The sequence below is a fragment of the Phaethon aethereus genome, assembly GCF_964289735.1.
Source record: "Phaethon aethereus genome assembly, chromosome: 1".
Taxonomy (NCBI): Eukaryota; Metazoa; Chordata; class Aves; order Phaethontiformes; family Phaethontidae; genus Phaethon; species Phaethon aethereus.
The window spans coordinates 192,291,466-192,305,498 of record NC_138575.1 but is presented as its reverse complement, the minus strand read 5'-3'; the positions used below and the strand labels follow the sequence as shown (position 1 = coordinate 192,305,498).

General features: G+C 43.3%; 1 protein-coding gene across 1 annotated transcript in view; it reads left to right on the top strand.

Moving 5' to 3' along the window:
* Positions 1-9,600: 9,600 nt before the first annotated feature.
* The window catches only part of DHRS12 (dehydrogenase/reductase 12), a gene marked incomplete at both ends in the record, with an annotated part of 28,863 nt that continues 24,430 nt past the window's right edge, over positions 9,601-14,033 (top strand). Inside the window, 3 exons of the mRNA XM_082014096.1 lie at positions 9,601-9,656; positions 10,099-10,232; positions 13,617-13,699. Of these exons, the coding sequence (XP_081870222.1) occupies positions 9,601-9,656; positions 10,099-10,232; positions 13,617-13,699 (273 nt within the window). The remainder of the gene's footprint in view (positions 9,657-10,098; positions 10,233-13,616; positions 13,700-14,033) is intronic.

The window sequence follows — 14,033 nt, the reverse complement described above, 5'->3', positions numbered from 1 at the left end:
GATAACTATCTTAGGATAAAGGGTGAAATAATCTGACAAGAGGGAAGCATCAGTGTAGCATTCCCCTGCTCTGCAGCAGCCACTCAGAAGTCACAGTCAGGCTGTTCCTGCTCAGAAATCCACGGAATGGGAATTACTAACACTGCTGGCTGACTTAGGCCATGCATGGTTGTATGTAGGGAGATATGACCAATGGAAATCTTTCCTTTTATTCATGGGCCTCAGATTGTGTCTGGGAGAAATCGGACTCTGTGTTTTTCCCCAAGAGCTGCTCCACCTCACACTGTCCATTGCCTCTCTAAAGGTACTACACATTTCTGAAACATTAACTGCTGCCAATGGTGGAATGGCAGAATTCCTCCTTCCCACCCCAAATACTTCACTGGCTCAGCACTTGGGCTCCTGGATTTCAATGTTCAGTTCTGGACTGACCTAAGTGATTTTACCTTCAGTGGAGAGCATCTTTCATTCATTAAGATGCTGAAGTGTTGAAGAAATTGCTGTTCAGCAGGCATAACTCCATCCATCACTCAAATGCAATAAAGCAGCTGTTTATCATTACACGTGAACTTCGCCCAAAAGCTTGGAACAGGCATAAAAATGAAAATTATACTCGGTTGATAATGCAAAAGAAATTTAACAAGAAAGTAGCTACACACACTCCACCCATAGATCTCCAGTACAATCTTCCCTGCTCTTGCAAAATGCTGCTAGAATTATTCTTGATCACAAAAAATTAAGGGCTCATACTCCTGATTGAGTCTGAATTGATTCCCATGTAATTTCCATTGATGCGCATCCAGTGACCTTGCAGCAACTGATGTGTGCGCTCCTATGTGAGCAAATATGAGGTAATTTTAGTTCAGTCTGGAGGAGATGTAAACAAAGTCACATTGCCTTGCGTTTTCTGTGTGCCTTTGTGAGCATAGTTACAGCAGCTCAGCAGATGTGCAATGATTTATCAAACTTCAGCCACACAATAGTAAGCCTGAGGCCTATGTCTCATTCAAAGGAGGCTGACAGACTGATTCTCTACAGGCTATTATGGAGGCTTAATTCTTTAGGTATGAGAACCCGGTGCATTCATTGACATCTTGGGAAAGTGCTGCCAAATCACAGTGCTAGTGTTCAGTACCTGGTTGGCACAAATGCAAAATGACAGAGGAGGTATTAACGAAGCAAAAGGCATTTCTGAAATACTTTGAAGTTATACAGAATAAACAAAAAGCTTTGTTAGGACTGGGAGAGGAAAATTCTGAATCAATAGTATTTATCTTTACTTGTGTACGTCAATAAGTTATGGCACACGCAAGTGTGAACATCAACACCTCCAAAATTGTTGGAGCCATCAATTCTGTATCCAGAGAGATCTGAGGATGCCTTCTGCACTTTCATTGCTACTGCCTTCTTCAGCAGGCTGGAATCATGCAGGTGTGGAGCAGGGACACCTGGCTTTGGGCACATGATTAAATACAACTGAGCTACAGCGACTTACTGCATTACCACTCTTCTCCTGACTCACCATCAGCAGCATAGTTTCTCTTGGGTTGCTCCAGTGGCTAAATAAAGCACTCAGCTTAAATCCAAATGAAAGTAGTTTAACTGAAGGCACTTTATCTCACTTTGGGGTAAGCTAGGAACGCGTGCATGGTTCACAGCACCTTAACTTGCAAGCAGCAACTTTTTAAATTGCCAAAAAGTGATGGTGTCCCAGACATATATGTTCAGTCCCTGGAGAAGTAGGCACATTTCCCCAGCAAACAGCTGTGGGGGCATTAAATCATTACAGCCCAAAGGTCAAATGGCTGAAAATACAATCTACACCTTGATATGAAAATATTTTGCTACTAGACTAAAATTACAAATTGAAAATGTTTTTTTTTTTCTTCATAGTAATATAAATGTCTTCTGGAAATAGAACAAAATACACCCTCAAGCTAATTACTACGAACTCAGAAATGTGTTGACTACAATGCAGGAAACCAGATGTAACTGTTCCAGTTAAATAATTTCCCCTTCTTGAGAAACAAAGGTCTATTTCTAGTTTAAAGTAAAAAAATATATGTAATTCCAATGAATTAGATAGCTGGCTCACTGCTAGTTGTCAGTACGATAGCAATCTAATAACTGAGAGACACAAACAAAAAAAATTTCTGCATGCACACACAAACTCTACACATACACATATCATAAATGCAATGGTAGCAGCCATGAAATAAATCACACTTTAATTATTAGAGTTTATTCCCCACAGTATATTTCTCCTCCCACTACTCCACCTTCTCTAGCAATGGGCATAATATTCCAAAGCTCTAGGGAGCAGCTTCCCACAGCTATTTTAAAAGCTGCAGCCAGACAGGCAAATGTTTTGTTCCTTCCTTCCCAATGTTGAACACAGGCAGCTCCTACCTGCGGACCCAAAGGAAGAGAGGAAAGATGAGCATCAGACATATCACAGACCTCGTCTCCTCAGGTGTAGAAACAGGAACACTGTGCTGTTGCAGAAGAGAAGTAGATCTCTCACACAGCACTCGCTCTGAGCTTTATGAGGTCACAAGACATCAGACCTTAAAAATGTAATGTGACTGTGCAGAAAAAACCAAAGCAGAAGCTATTCTAGATTACATCAAGAGCTATTCTGAGTGTCTCAGATCCTGAAATGTGAACAGTTGGTGTAAATGAGCCTAAATGCTTTGACTTTACAGGCAAAGGGCTACAAAGATTAAACCGGTGATAACTTGTATACATTGTACAACATTCTAAACCAGATCAGTTTCTGTAAGTTATCTTGAATCTTACCTCTGATTATTCATCTTCCCCAGATTCTAGTTGATAGGAACTTTGCATCACGATGAAGACCCATGCATGTTCTACATATAATATAGAAAGGATTGTTATACAGGACAAGGGGCAATGGGCACAAACTGCAGCACAGGAAGTTCCACCTCAACATGAGCAAAAACTTCTTTACTGCGGGGGTGACGGAGCACTGGAACAGGCTGCCCAGAGAGGTTGTGGAGTCTGCTTCTCTGGAGACCTTCAAAACCCAACTGGACGTGTTCCTGTGCAACCTGCCCTAGGTGATCCTGTTTTGGCAGGGGGGCTGGACCAGATGATCTTCAGAGGTCCCTTCCAACCCCTACCATTCTGTGATTCTGTGACTGCAATTTTAAATTGTAGTTACTTGGCTTATGTTTCTTGAGGCTCCTGTTCACTACTGGAGTAGATGAAGGTCCCATGGGTGCTAGCATTAAAAGGAGAAAAAAAAAATTTTTTAGAAAGTATAATATTTGAGGGAAAATAAAAAAGGCTGACAAGTGCCATCTGATACTGCATAGTACAAGAAGACAAAGTACAATAAAATGTACAGAAAAGAACAATGTTATATTGCCAGAACAGGTTTCTGAGAAAATTGTATGAAGTTCTAAGAAATCACATATATATGTTTGTAACAGCGAATCTCTACTAAATGTCTCATTTAAATAAAAATGCAGGGAGGAAGATATTGACCAGTGTAAGTGCATGAGCCCATGTGATCGGAGTTTAAAAATTAAGGTACTTTACAGTTACGAGTCAAGCTAATTATAATCAACCCTGCTGCAATTTCACTGAGATGAATTGTTATATCAGAGACTGATTTCACCCACAGATTTGAATCTAAGCCATACTGCCGCTTCTGTACGACAATTAATATTCAAGCAAAGGGGGAATCTGTGATACCTTTCCCCATACTGGAATACAGCAGCTCAAATGTGAGAGGTGCTCTGAGATGCAAACTGTGGGCCTATAGACCAATATACATGAAAGTTTTTTTTAACCAGGTCTTCTTGATGTCCATGTGAGTTAGGTACCTGCATATCTTACGGATTTGATTCTCAGTCCTTCGGAAAAAAATATTTAGCCTTTCAGCATTAATATGAAATGAGTACACAGGGTGCAAACAGTGGAGAAAAAAAACCAGTCCTCTATACACACTTATTCACAAGTTGCTATATTTTATTATCATTGCTTATTTTTGCTCTTTGTATTGCTATTCTACTTCTGCACGGATTTCACATTACTACTTCATAAATTCTATTTATTTTCAGAATATCAGAAAAAGAGTTGCTTCATTATTTTTAATGGACTTTTAAAAAACTTTGTCCAACAACAGGTGAAATAAGACTTTTAATAAACAGGTCTGGTGGTTATTTGCAGGGGAGGGTTTGGTTCCGTAGCTTTACATGGCTAAGTTTTACATATCTCTGTGGGTTCTGTTACCACACCATGTGGACTGCTCACAGACACAAAACTTCAGTCCATTCCTTTCGCATTTCAACACAACGTACAGCAACCATAGGAGCTGAGGTGTGTCTGTTGCCCTGCTTGTGGACATCTCTTGGTGGATACCTACTACTAGATAGTATCTGCAATGTGGTAACAACTGTGCTAGAATAATCAACACTAATAAGCTCTAAAACTTCCAGAAGAATAAGAAAAAGAAGAAAAAAGAATGGACTATAGCAGAATGCACCTGAGTCAATAAGCCCATGAGCATCCCTGTCCAACAGCTGGTAGTAAGAACAGTAAGATCCAGCAGAAAAGCAGTAAGAAGACAAACAGGTAGCTGAAGAAAATATTAGTGCAGATAACTGCATTACTGTCACAGCCTAGCAACAAATGTGTGCATTCAAGTATGTTGCCTACTGTAAGGGCATAAAGATAATTTTTCAGGGAATCATAAAATGGATCCTTTATTCACTAAAAATTTTATTTTCTAAGATGAAAATCAACTATAAAGTGCCTATTATTTTTAAAACGGTTACATACTAAAGCATGCATAAACTTTTTGATACATAGGAGATTAATTAGGCTAGCAGCAGGTTTAGCTGCTGCTCCCAGTCAATTCTTTTGACTTCGGGAGGACACTCAGTGGTCCCTCTCCTTGCCAGGACATACCTGTCTCTGGAGGACCCCACAGGCTCTCAGAGATCAGGGTGCTCAGCAGCTGATCAAGAAAACCTATACTTCTGATAAGGTCAAGGTCAGGTTGGACAGGGTTCTGAGCAACCTGATCTAGTTGAAGATATCCTTGCTCACTGCAGGAGGGTTGGACTAGATGACCTTTAAAGGTCCCTTCCAACCCAAACTATTCTATGACAAAGCAAAATAAGAAATTCCTTCTACTGGGCCTTGAGTAAAAACGGTTGATTGAGCTGAGCTCATGACATACTGCCACATTAGTTTCCTCGAGGACAAAAGGCTATTTGGGCTGGTGAAAGCCTGACTGTTCATTGGAAACAGCACTGCTGATGACAGCGGCTGGCAAACTTAGCAACAACTTGGGTATAAGAGCACACAACAAAGAAAATACCCTGCTGTTCACAAAAACACCACACATGCCAACTTTGACCCCTCCCTGCATTCAGGATGAGCAGCTTTTGCTTCTCTCACCCTGCTGCTAGCATAAGCACTTCAGACATGTCCCAGAGACCTGAGGGCCTAGATGTTCCTCTTCGACCACTCACCAAACCCTCTCCTTCAGCCAGGCAAAAGGAAGAGTGTCAATTGCCTCTCCTCAAGCTGCTGCCAGCTCTTAATGGCTATTACACTCACTGGCACAGTGCTAGTTTCTAAAGCTGGATTTTTGAAGTCTTCTACACCCAGAGCTGAGGCCAGTATGGCAAATACAGGGTTGGGAGTGGCTCCCACAGCAACAGTGGCTTGCACATGGTTACCACTTCCTTTGAAAACCTGGCCCCAATTATAGATGCTGAGCTTTTCTGCATATCTGGCCCTTAAAGCCTGCTCCCGTTCCCATTGCAATCAGTGGTGATGTTCTGATTGATTTAATGGGGGCAGGCACAGAGACTTAATTAGAAAATTGGTAACTGCAAGGAAGGGAGAGAATGCACAACAGCCTGCCAGATCTCCAGTAGGAAGCAAGAAGAAGAGCCAGCTGTCCTTAAGACAAAGATTTTAGCCTCTTAAAAAAAAAAAAAAAGGATAATAAAAGAGATTAGCAAGATGGCCTTGAAGCTGCTCTTAAACATCTTGTATAATATGAAATTGCTTTTCAGCTCTTGAGTACTCTATCTACCTTTCAGATCTGTCTCCTGGGAAGAAAATATGAAACATGCTAAAACACACAGCCCTTAACAGCAACTGGTATTTTCAATTTTTCTTTTGTGTTGGGAGGCAATTGAAACTTTGCTTAAAACTCCTTGCTCTTTGGCAGGTACAAAGATGGATCAAGTCTAAGGTGTGTTTTCCGTATGAGTCCAGCTGGTGGCCAGAGAGGCATTTTTCCCTAGCTCTTGTGTTTTAAGAAAATACTGAGATTCTCAATTTGTTACTGTATGAAAAATCTTAATATCTGGAGTCTCAGAGTCACAAGACTCCATAACTTTTATTTGCTTTGAGGATTATCTGCACTCATGGAAGGTCTGCATAACAGACCCGGAGGCTATTTCTACACTGGTAAATGCACCTATCTACCTGAATGCAGGATCACCAGTGCCAAGCCAAGCTGTGCAGTTTTAACCCTGGTGCAGTCTCATCTATAGTGCCTGGGAACGAATTATCCCTTGAGCAAACTCTTCCCCCCTGACGATGTCTGAGCTTGTTTTGGACAGAAGTATCTGTTTAATACTTAAGGAGAGCCTGGGCATCAACAATGGTTTGCCTAGAATAGGCAATAAGAGGATCAGGATCTGGGAATATGCTATGAATTATTTGATAGTGTAGATACACCTGAAGTGTTGTAGTCCTCAAGGGGAACAATTAACTGTTTTTTATCAGGGCTAAACATTGGGTTGGGTTTAGCCAGGGTGAAGCCATTTTGTTCTGTGCTCAAATGAAGGAAATCTCAGGAGCTCAACAGACTTGTGGCTCTCTTGATCCCCCCGCTTTCAGTGGTGAAGCCAGGCTACACATATATATGAGTTGCTGGCTGTGATAACTATCTATCTGAGATATTGGCTGCCAATCCATGAGAAGAATTCCTTGTCTAAAAAAATCCCCCACATTTAGGGCAGAGTCCTATTGGAGTCTAATGCTAAGCTAGTAGCAATCATGAGAGAAATCAACAGCTGTAACTTGCCAAATTTCCAAAGCTCCAGAATGGATTCTAATTCAGCTAGCAAGGTGTATCAACCTAGAATTCAGTACAAAAGGCAACATGCAGCCAAAACTCCTGTTGTGGGCAGAAATTTTGCCTGTGAGAGTACTGCAAGGCAGGCCCTTCATTAGCACCAGCCACCTCTTGGCAAAACTACATCTTACCTTTCTCCTGCACACAACCCATACTGTCTCATCACTGTGATGGCTGGGTTAGCAGACAGCATTCATACAACCTCTACAGTCTCCTGCCTCTGGAACAATACAAAAGCAAAACATCACAGGGGGTGAAATGAGGTAGCAGAAAGCATCTAGGTGTTTGTTAGGACACTGCAACAGCTCCCTTCTGATGTGAAGTTGTTCAGACAGAGAGATTTCATGGCTGAAATATTTATGCACGGATGTGTCAACACCATTCTGCGATGATTCCTTTCTGGGTGCAAGCTTAGGCCCTCACTATAGAAAAAGCAAGTGTTTCTAAGCAGAAATCTCTCAGTGGAGTGTGCTCAGGGATTGTTGCACTCTGGCAAGGGCATAATTTCTCAACATTTACAAAATCTCTTGAAAATGGCATTTGTTAGAAGGGTATGGCTAACATCACAGTAGTAGTGCTACTATCCTCAGAGAATTTTGTGTGTGTATCAGGGAGACACTGGTTCCCAACCCTACATTCAAATGTCTTCCTAACAATCTTATCTTCTCTAATGTTAATAAGAGTAATATGCTGTAATTGCCCGTTACTGCTTAAACCCCAAAATATTATGAGCTGTTCCCACTGTCTGGCTGCCATAATATATTTTTGTGTTTGTGTTGCTGGCTGGGGCTAAACCACGACACTCACAGACAGCTTCTGCCATGCATACTCACATTGGTTAGTATCTCAGGGCTGCACCATCCAGCACCTTGCTGATTACAGTCCAAATGGTTTAGCCTGCAAGGAGTGCTGTGTATCTGCATACTCCTCATTTACTTTCAGGGGTCAGCAGGCTGCAAGGATGTACCCCCCAATTTATGAGAACATAGGCTGAAACTACAAATAAAACACATCAGAGCCGTCATACAGCTTTGCTTGTAGTAAGCCATAGTCTCAGTGCTTATGAAATAAACAGGGTAAACAAATGACAAGGGAATAAAGCACAACCTGGCTTATTGCATTTACTCACAGGAATTTCCACAGTTTTTGTCATGTTTTGGATTTGCTAATGTTTTTCAAACCGAAACCATATTTCCTGTAAAGAAATCAGCTAATTTTGTGGCATAAGCAACCATGGAACACCATTGTTCTCCTAACAGCACATTGAGATGTACTGAGGATTACAAAGCCCAAAGTGAGACTCCAACCAGCATAAATATGTGGGGCAGCACTGCAGTTTTCTGCCTGGATATTCATAACAGCAAGCATGCCCACATAGTTCTCTGGTTTTCCCCTGCTGTGTATTTTCCCTGCGCCAAGGTTCGAGGAAAGTAACCAGGCAGACTTGTAAAGGCTGTGAGTTATCAGCTATTGAAACCAGGTAACTTAAGCTCTTGAAAACTTAGATAGGGTTCCCAAAGTAGCTTCTCTGCGTGCAGCGCTGCATACCACAGAAAACAGATTAATTTATCTAACTCGCACACTGAACATTGTAAGTGCATAGTCCTTTAATGTACTTAAAAACATAATTATACCTATAATGGCAATTTCCTTATGTCTAACATGGGCTGTCCAGATGCGCAACTCCAAGTGATTCTCTTGGGCTTCATAGCTCCAATGCACATACCAGAGGAACTGAAAACATTTTAAATTTCACTCCCCTTTACTGCAACAGCCACTAGCGTACCCTTTCCTACTGGTATACTTTACCCCATCAGTAGGAGCTGGGAATTTCACAGGTTTATTTGTTACATAAAATGCTTCTCGATGTGGCACAATACGTTTGTTTACATTTCTACAAGAGCATCCCTTTGACAGCTTTCCAGAGCAGAGGATGCAGGCCCAGGTCCTGGAGCAGTGCTCCCCATTCCCAAAACATAGCACCCCATTTCCAGTCCCAGCTTGGTTGTCAGCAGCACCTGTCCCAAGCAGGTGCCCTGGGACACTCTCCGTCCTTCCTCTGCCACCACTTTCACCAGGCACAGCAGTCCCCAGCGTGGCAGGGGGTAACTGCGGCACTCGCCACAACGCCGGGCTGGCTGGAAGTGCGCAGATCGGGTGGCTAAAAGCAGATTTTCCTCGCTGCCTAATGAAGAAGTGGAGAAAATGGGAGGGGTAACAAAAAAACAACCCACGAATCGCTGTGGGGGAGGAATGGGGTACAACTCACCCCCACAGACACGCATTAACCTCCCTCGCTCCCCTTTCCCCCTCGTGCTGCCCGCCAGTAATGGCGGCCGCGGGCTGGGCTGGGCCAGGCCGGGCCGCCCCTCGGCCCGTACCTAACGGCGGGCGGGCAGGGCTGGACCGGGCGCCTTATGTAAGGGCAGAGGCGGGGCCAGCAGCGCCGTGGTGGCGGCGGCAGCAACATGTCCTGGTACCGCAACGCCGTGTGGTTCGTGAAGGGGCTGCGGGAGTACACGAGGTACGGGCGGCAGCGGGCTCTGCGGCGGGGCGGGCGCTGCGACCGAACTGGGGGCGTTCCTCTGCGTCCGCGGGCGTTTAACCATTTCGACGTGGTGGGTTTGTTGGTTTTTTTAATATATTTTTAATCGAAGCTTCCCCACCCCCGCCAGAGCGGACAAACTTCAAGACCTTATCTTGTGAGAGCTGCCCGCCGGCGCTGCCTGGGCAAAGTCTGGGCCCTGTGGCTTGTGGCGGGTAAACGCCTCCAGTTGTTGTTGCACCACCCGTGGCAGTGTCACTGCCACTGTACATGGCCTGTCCCACGAGTATGGAGAGTGATGGGGAGAGGGGGGTGTTTGGCCTATGCAGAGCTGTGCAGGGAGAGCACTTTTCAACCCTCCCCTGTGCTTTTTTGGAAGTGTTCTCTTCTAGTTTCTCACAGGTGTCTTTGGTTTATTCAGGAGCGGCTATGAGTCTGCTTCCAAGCACTTCAATCCAGCCGATGTGGAGGTGAACGTGGCTGGAAGATCCTTTCTGGTCACTGGCGCAAACAGTGGCATTGGGAAGGCAACAGCTAAAGAGATAGCGAGGAGAGGTGAGCTGGGCGGTAATGAGGAGCTCCGAGGGGTCAAAACAGAGAAAATAGAAGGAAGCAGGTTTGGCCTTCCAGCACAAACACAAAGACACAGTTCCCGGGGATGAGGGGTCAGGCATGTTACTTTACAGAGCTGTTAGTGTGGGTTAGAGGTTTAAGCACGATCAGTGCTGTGAAAACTGGAATAATGAAGCAAAATTATTGGAGAGCATTTGCAAAGTGTTTTTCAAGTGCATGTTTACTGAAATGATCTGTGTTACAATGGCATCTGAGGATGCTAGTGATGGATCAAGGCCTGTTTAAGGCTGATTTGCTACAAGTAGCAGCCTGGATGAATTTAAACTGTTTTGAAGAACTTGCAAATGCATCATATGATGAAAGAAAACAACTGGCTTTGCTAAACTGAGATGGGAGAGTATAAAAGAAGCAACATAGTTGTGCTAGATCTTAACAGTAATAAGCTGGAGTTCGTGCCCCTTAACTGATTACTTGCAACCATTTTTTCTGTTGCTCTCTGTAAGCAAGGAGACGGTATGAACTGCAACTAGCTGCTGTTGAAGGATAAACCTAATCCCTTTCAGAGTTGACAAAATAATTCCTGTTGTGCAAGAGTGATAGGAGTTTTGGCACGTGCAATAAAAGGGAGGAGCTTGTGGCTCTGCTGTCCGTTTGCCTTCTTAGGTTTCATAACTATCCTATGAAGGAAAGTGGCAACTCAGTTAAATTAAACTAATTCACGGTTATTAGCATCAAAGAGCCTTTGAGTTAAAGACCCCCATCAGTGCTAGTATGTGATTGATACCAGGTTCTCACTACTGCTGTTATGTGTAGTATTATGTAAATATTGCTTTGTCTGGTGACTGTTTTGCTCAGAAATGGATATATGCCTGCCAGGTTTTGCAAGCTGTCAAGCTGACTGGGTCTGCATAGGATTTGTTCACCACGTCTAGTATTTGAAGCCTAAATAACAAACTTGGGCTCAGACTGCTTGTCTGATACCTTCCATGGGCATTGCTGTGCATACGAAGTTAAAGTGATTTAACAGTGACTTTCTGATCCTATCCTTGCACGTGTTGCTCTGAAACTCAACATCAGCTGTTGGGGCTCTGGCTTCTAGTTGAATCTCTTCAAGTACAACATGACAAGAAAACAAGGAATTCAGACTCAGCAAAATAAAAAGCAAGCTACATTGGCTTTATCGTCAAGCACTTCAGATCTTTGTAAATAATTATGGTCTTGATGACAATTTCTTTAGCCTAAGTTCAGCTTTTGTCCGAATCTGTATCTTACGAGTCTTGCAGATTTGGGCTTTCCTGTATGTCTTGTGAACTGCACTTCCAGTTTGATGCAGTCTTCTCCCAACCACTCTGACAATTCCCATGTGTTGATTAAGTTCAAATAATTTCGGTCTTTACCATGGAAAATACATTTAAATCCCTTTCCTAGCCCATAGGTCACAGTAAGACCTCTCTCTTCTCAACAAGAAACAGGTTCATATTCAAAGCCCTTAAAAGCCACGTCTGTTTTCATTGAGTGTGTTCTGCTGTAGGCTATGAGAATGTTCCTGATCAGCTTGAAGGCCAGCTACTTCTTCCATGTGTTTAATTTGTACCTGCACACATTACTTGTGCAGTCCCCTGTTTGGGAAGGGCTCCTTAAACATTTGCAAATGCATATCCTTAACTGCCTTAAGATCTGCAACTAAAACCCTCCTTTGCAGTGAAGCCTGCAGTCACTGTGAGAATGGCCAGAGACAAGCATTGGATGCTGCCCTTTGTGATTGCCTTTTCTCTCACTCCTGAAAACTGCTCTCCCTGGGGCAGACTGTCTTTCATTCTGATCTGTATATGTTCAGTGCCTGTCTGAGCACTGTCCCTTCTGTGCATAGTATATGAGTAACATCAGTCCTTTGGGATTACATTGCTTGAGCCTTCTAGTGGTGGACTGCTAGCAACCACTAAAACACCTTTAACAATAGGTAAAAGTAAAGAGTGCAGGTACTCCTGTGACGGAGGTTAACACATTACTTGTAATGATCAGAGAATACAAAGCATACAAATAAAAAAGAATTATGCCTACCTGTACTTTAGTCTGCTTTTTGAAGGCTCTTTTTAATGTGGCTAAGTTATGAGGTCATGATAAGCATCCAGGCCTTTGAGAGGAGCCTTGCCTTGCATACGCCTTTCATAGAAACGGTGGTTGGAAGGGACCTCTAGAGGTCATCTTGTCCAGGATCCCACTTGAAGCAAAGCTGTTGCCAACACTCGATCAAACCAGCCATTGCTTTGTCTCGCTGGATCTTGAAACCCACAAGGATGGAAATTATGCATTCTCTTGGGACAGCCTGATCTATTTAGAAGAAAACTAGTGAAAACTTTTTTCTTAATGCCTGACCTGACCCTCCTAAGCTGCAGTTTGTGGCCGTGGTCCTTGTCATATCTCCCACTGCTGAGAACGATTCTGATATCTGGCATTTTTATTTCCTTTCACAGAGCAATTTCAGTCACTTGAGTTGTTCAAGCCCTTTACTGAACTTTCTAAGGCATCTGCCAAAAGAAGGATTTCTACTACAGATGCCGTAGGTTCAGTTTCTAGTATAGCTCTGGTATTTTATCAACACTAAACATGACATGCAGACTTGATAGAAAATGGTTTGAGCAGACACTACCTAGAGTGCAGTGGCCTTTTCCCTACATGCAGTCTTGCATGAGCACCCTTTTACAGCATGATACGTTCTCCTTCCCACCTGCCTTCGCAGGGACCAGAGCCAAGCAGAAATCTTCCAGCTTTCTTATTATATCCATTCTTTGCATCCTAAACCTTTTGTCTGAAGGGCCTTTACCTGAGTCTTTTGACAGATCCTATTGGGATTCTTGGTGTATCTGGTTGGCCTGATGGTACTGCTGGGTTGGTGCCTTTTGCGGGGAATTTTTCCCTGAGAATGGCCTAAGGCTGGGACTGCTATAGGGTACTATGGCCCTAACCAGCTTCCTGCTCCCAGCTCATCAGCAAGTGTCACAGGAGCCCTGAGAGCTCCACAGACCTGAGCTTCAGCAGCATTGATGTAAAGCCACTGCTCAGCTCTTGGCAGCAAAGAAGTGGGACTGTGCACAGCTCGGGAACATTCTGCATGCTGGGAAGATCCCCTGGTATTTTGGTGACCATCTGACCAATATTGCCAATGCTACTAGCAGGCTATAGATTTCCCACAAACTGGAATGCAATCACAAAAGGTTTTTTGTTTCATTTGGATCTCTCAAAAAATAAACCCAAACAAGAACTACAAACTGCACATCACTTCCTGGCCCCCCTTCTTTGCTGCTGTCTCCCCCAAACACGGTTAGTAGTTCATTATCAAATGTGTTTCTCGTCGAAATCCACCAGGTGGCACGGTTCATTTAGTTTGCCGAAATAAGGAACGGGCTGAGGTCGCCAGAGAAGAAATTGTGACAGAAACGGGCAATCAGGTGAGTTGTTTTTCAGTCTTTTGTTTACTCTTAGAAAGATTGTTGATACAAAAGACCTCAGAAGCCTTGAGATACTCTGTTCTGTCATTTTGCTGTTGTGCTTTTAATAGTATTTTCATACAGACTTGGAAACATCTAGTAGTTTATCATCCATATGGTTTGAAGTGATTTAATTTCTCCAGGTGATGTTTTCTGTGATTAACATCATCACCAGCAGCATGCTGTTTTATTTAATGTTTGTTGTCGATATGTTTTGTGATGTCCTACTTGCTATTCCTAACTATGTGGCTGAGGCTTCCAGAAGTTAATGCATTGCAACACTCTTGCAACAACA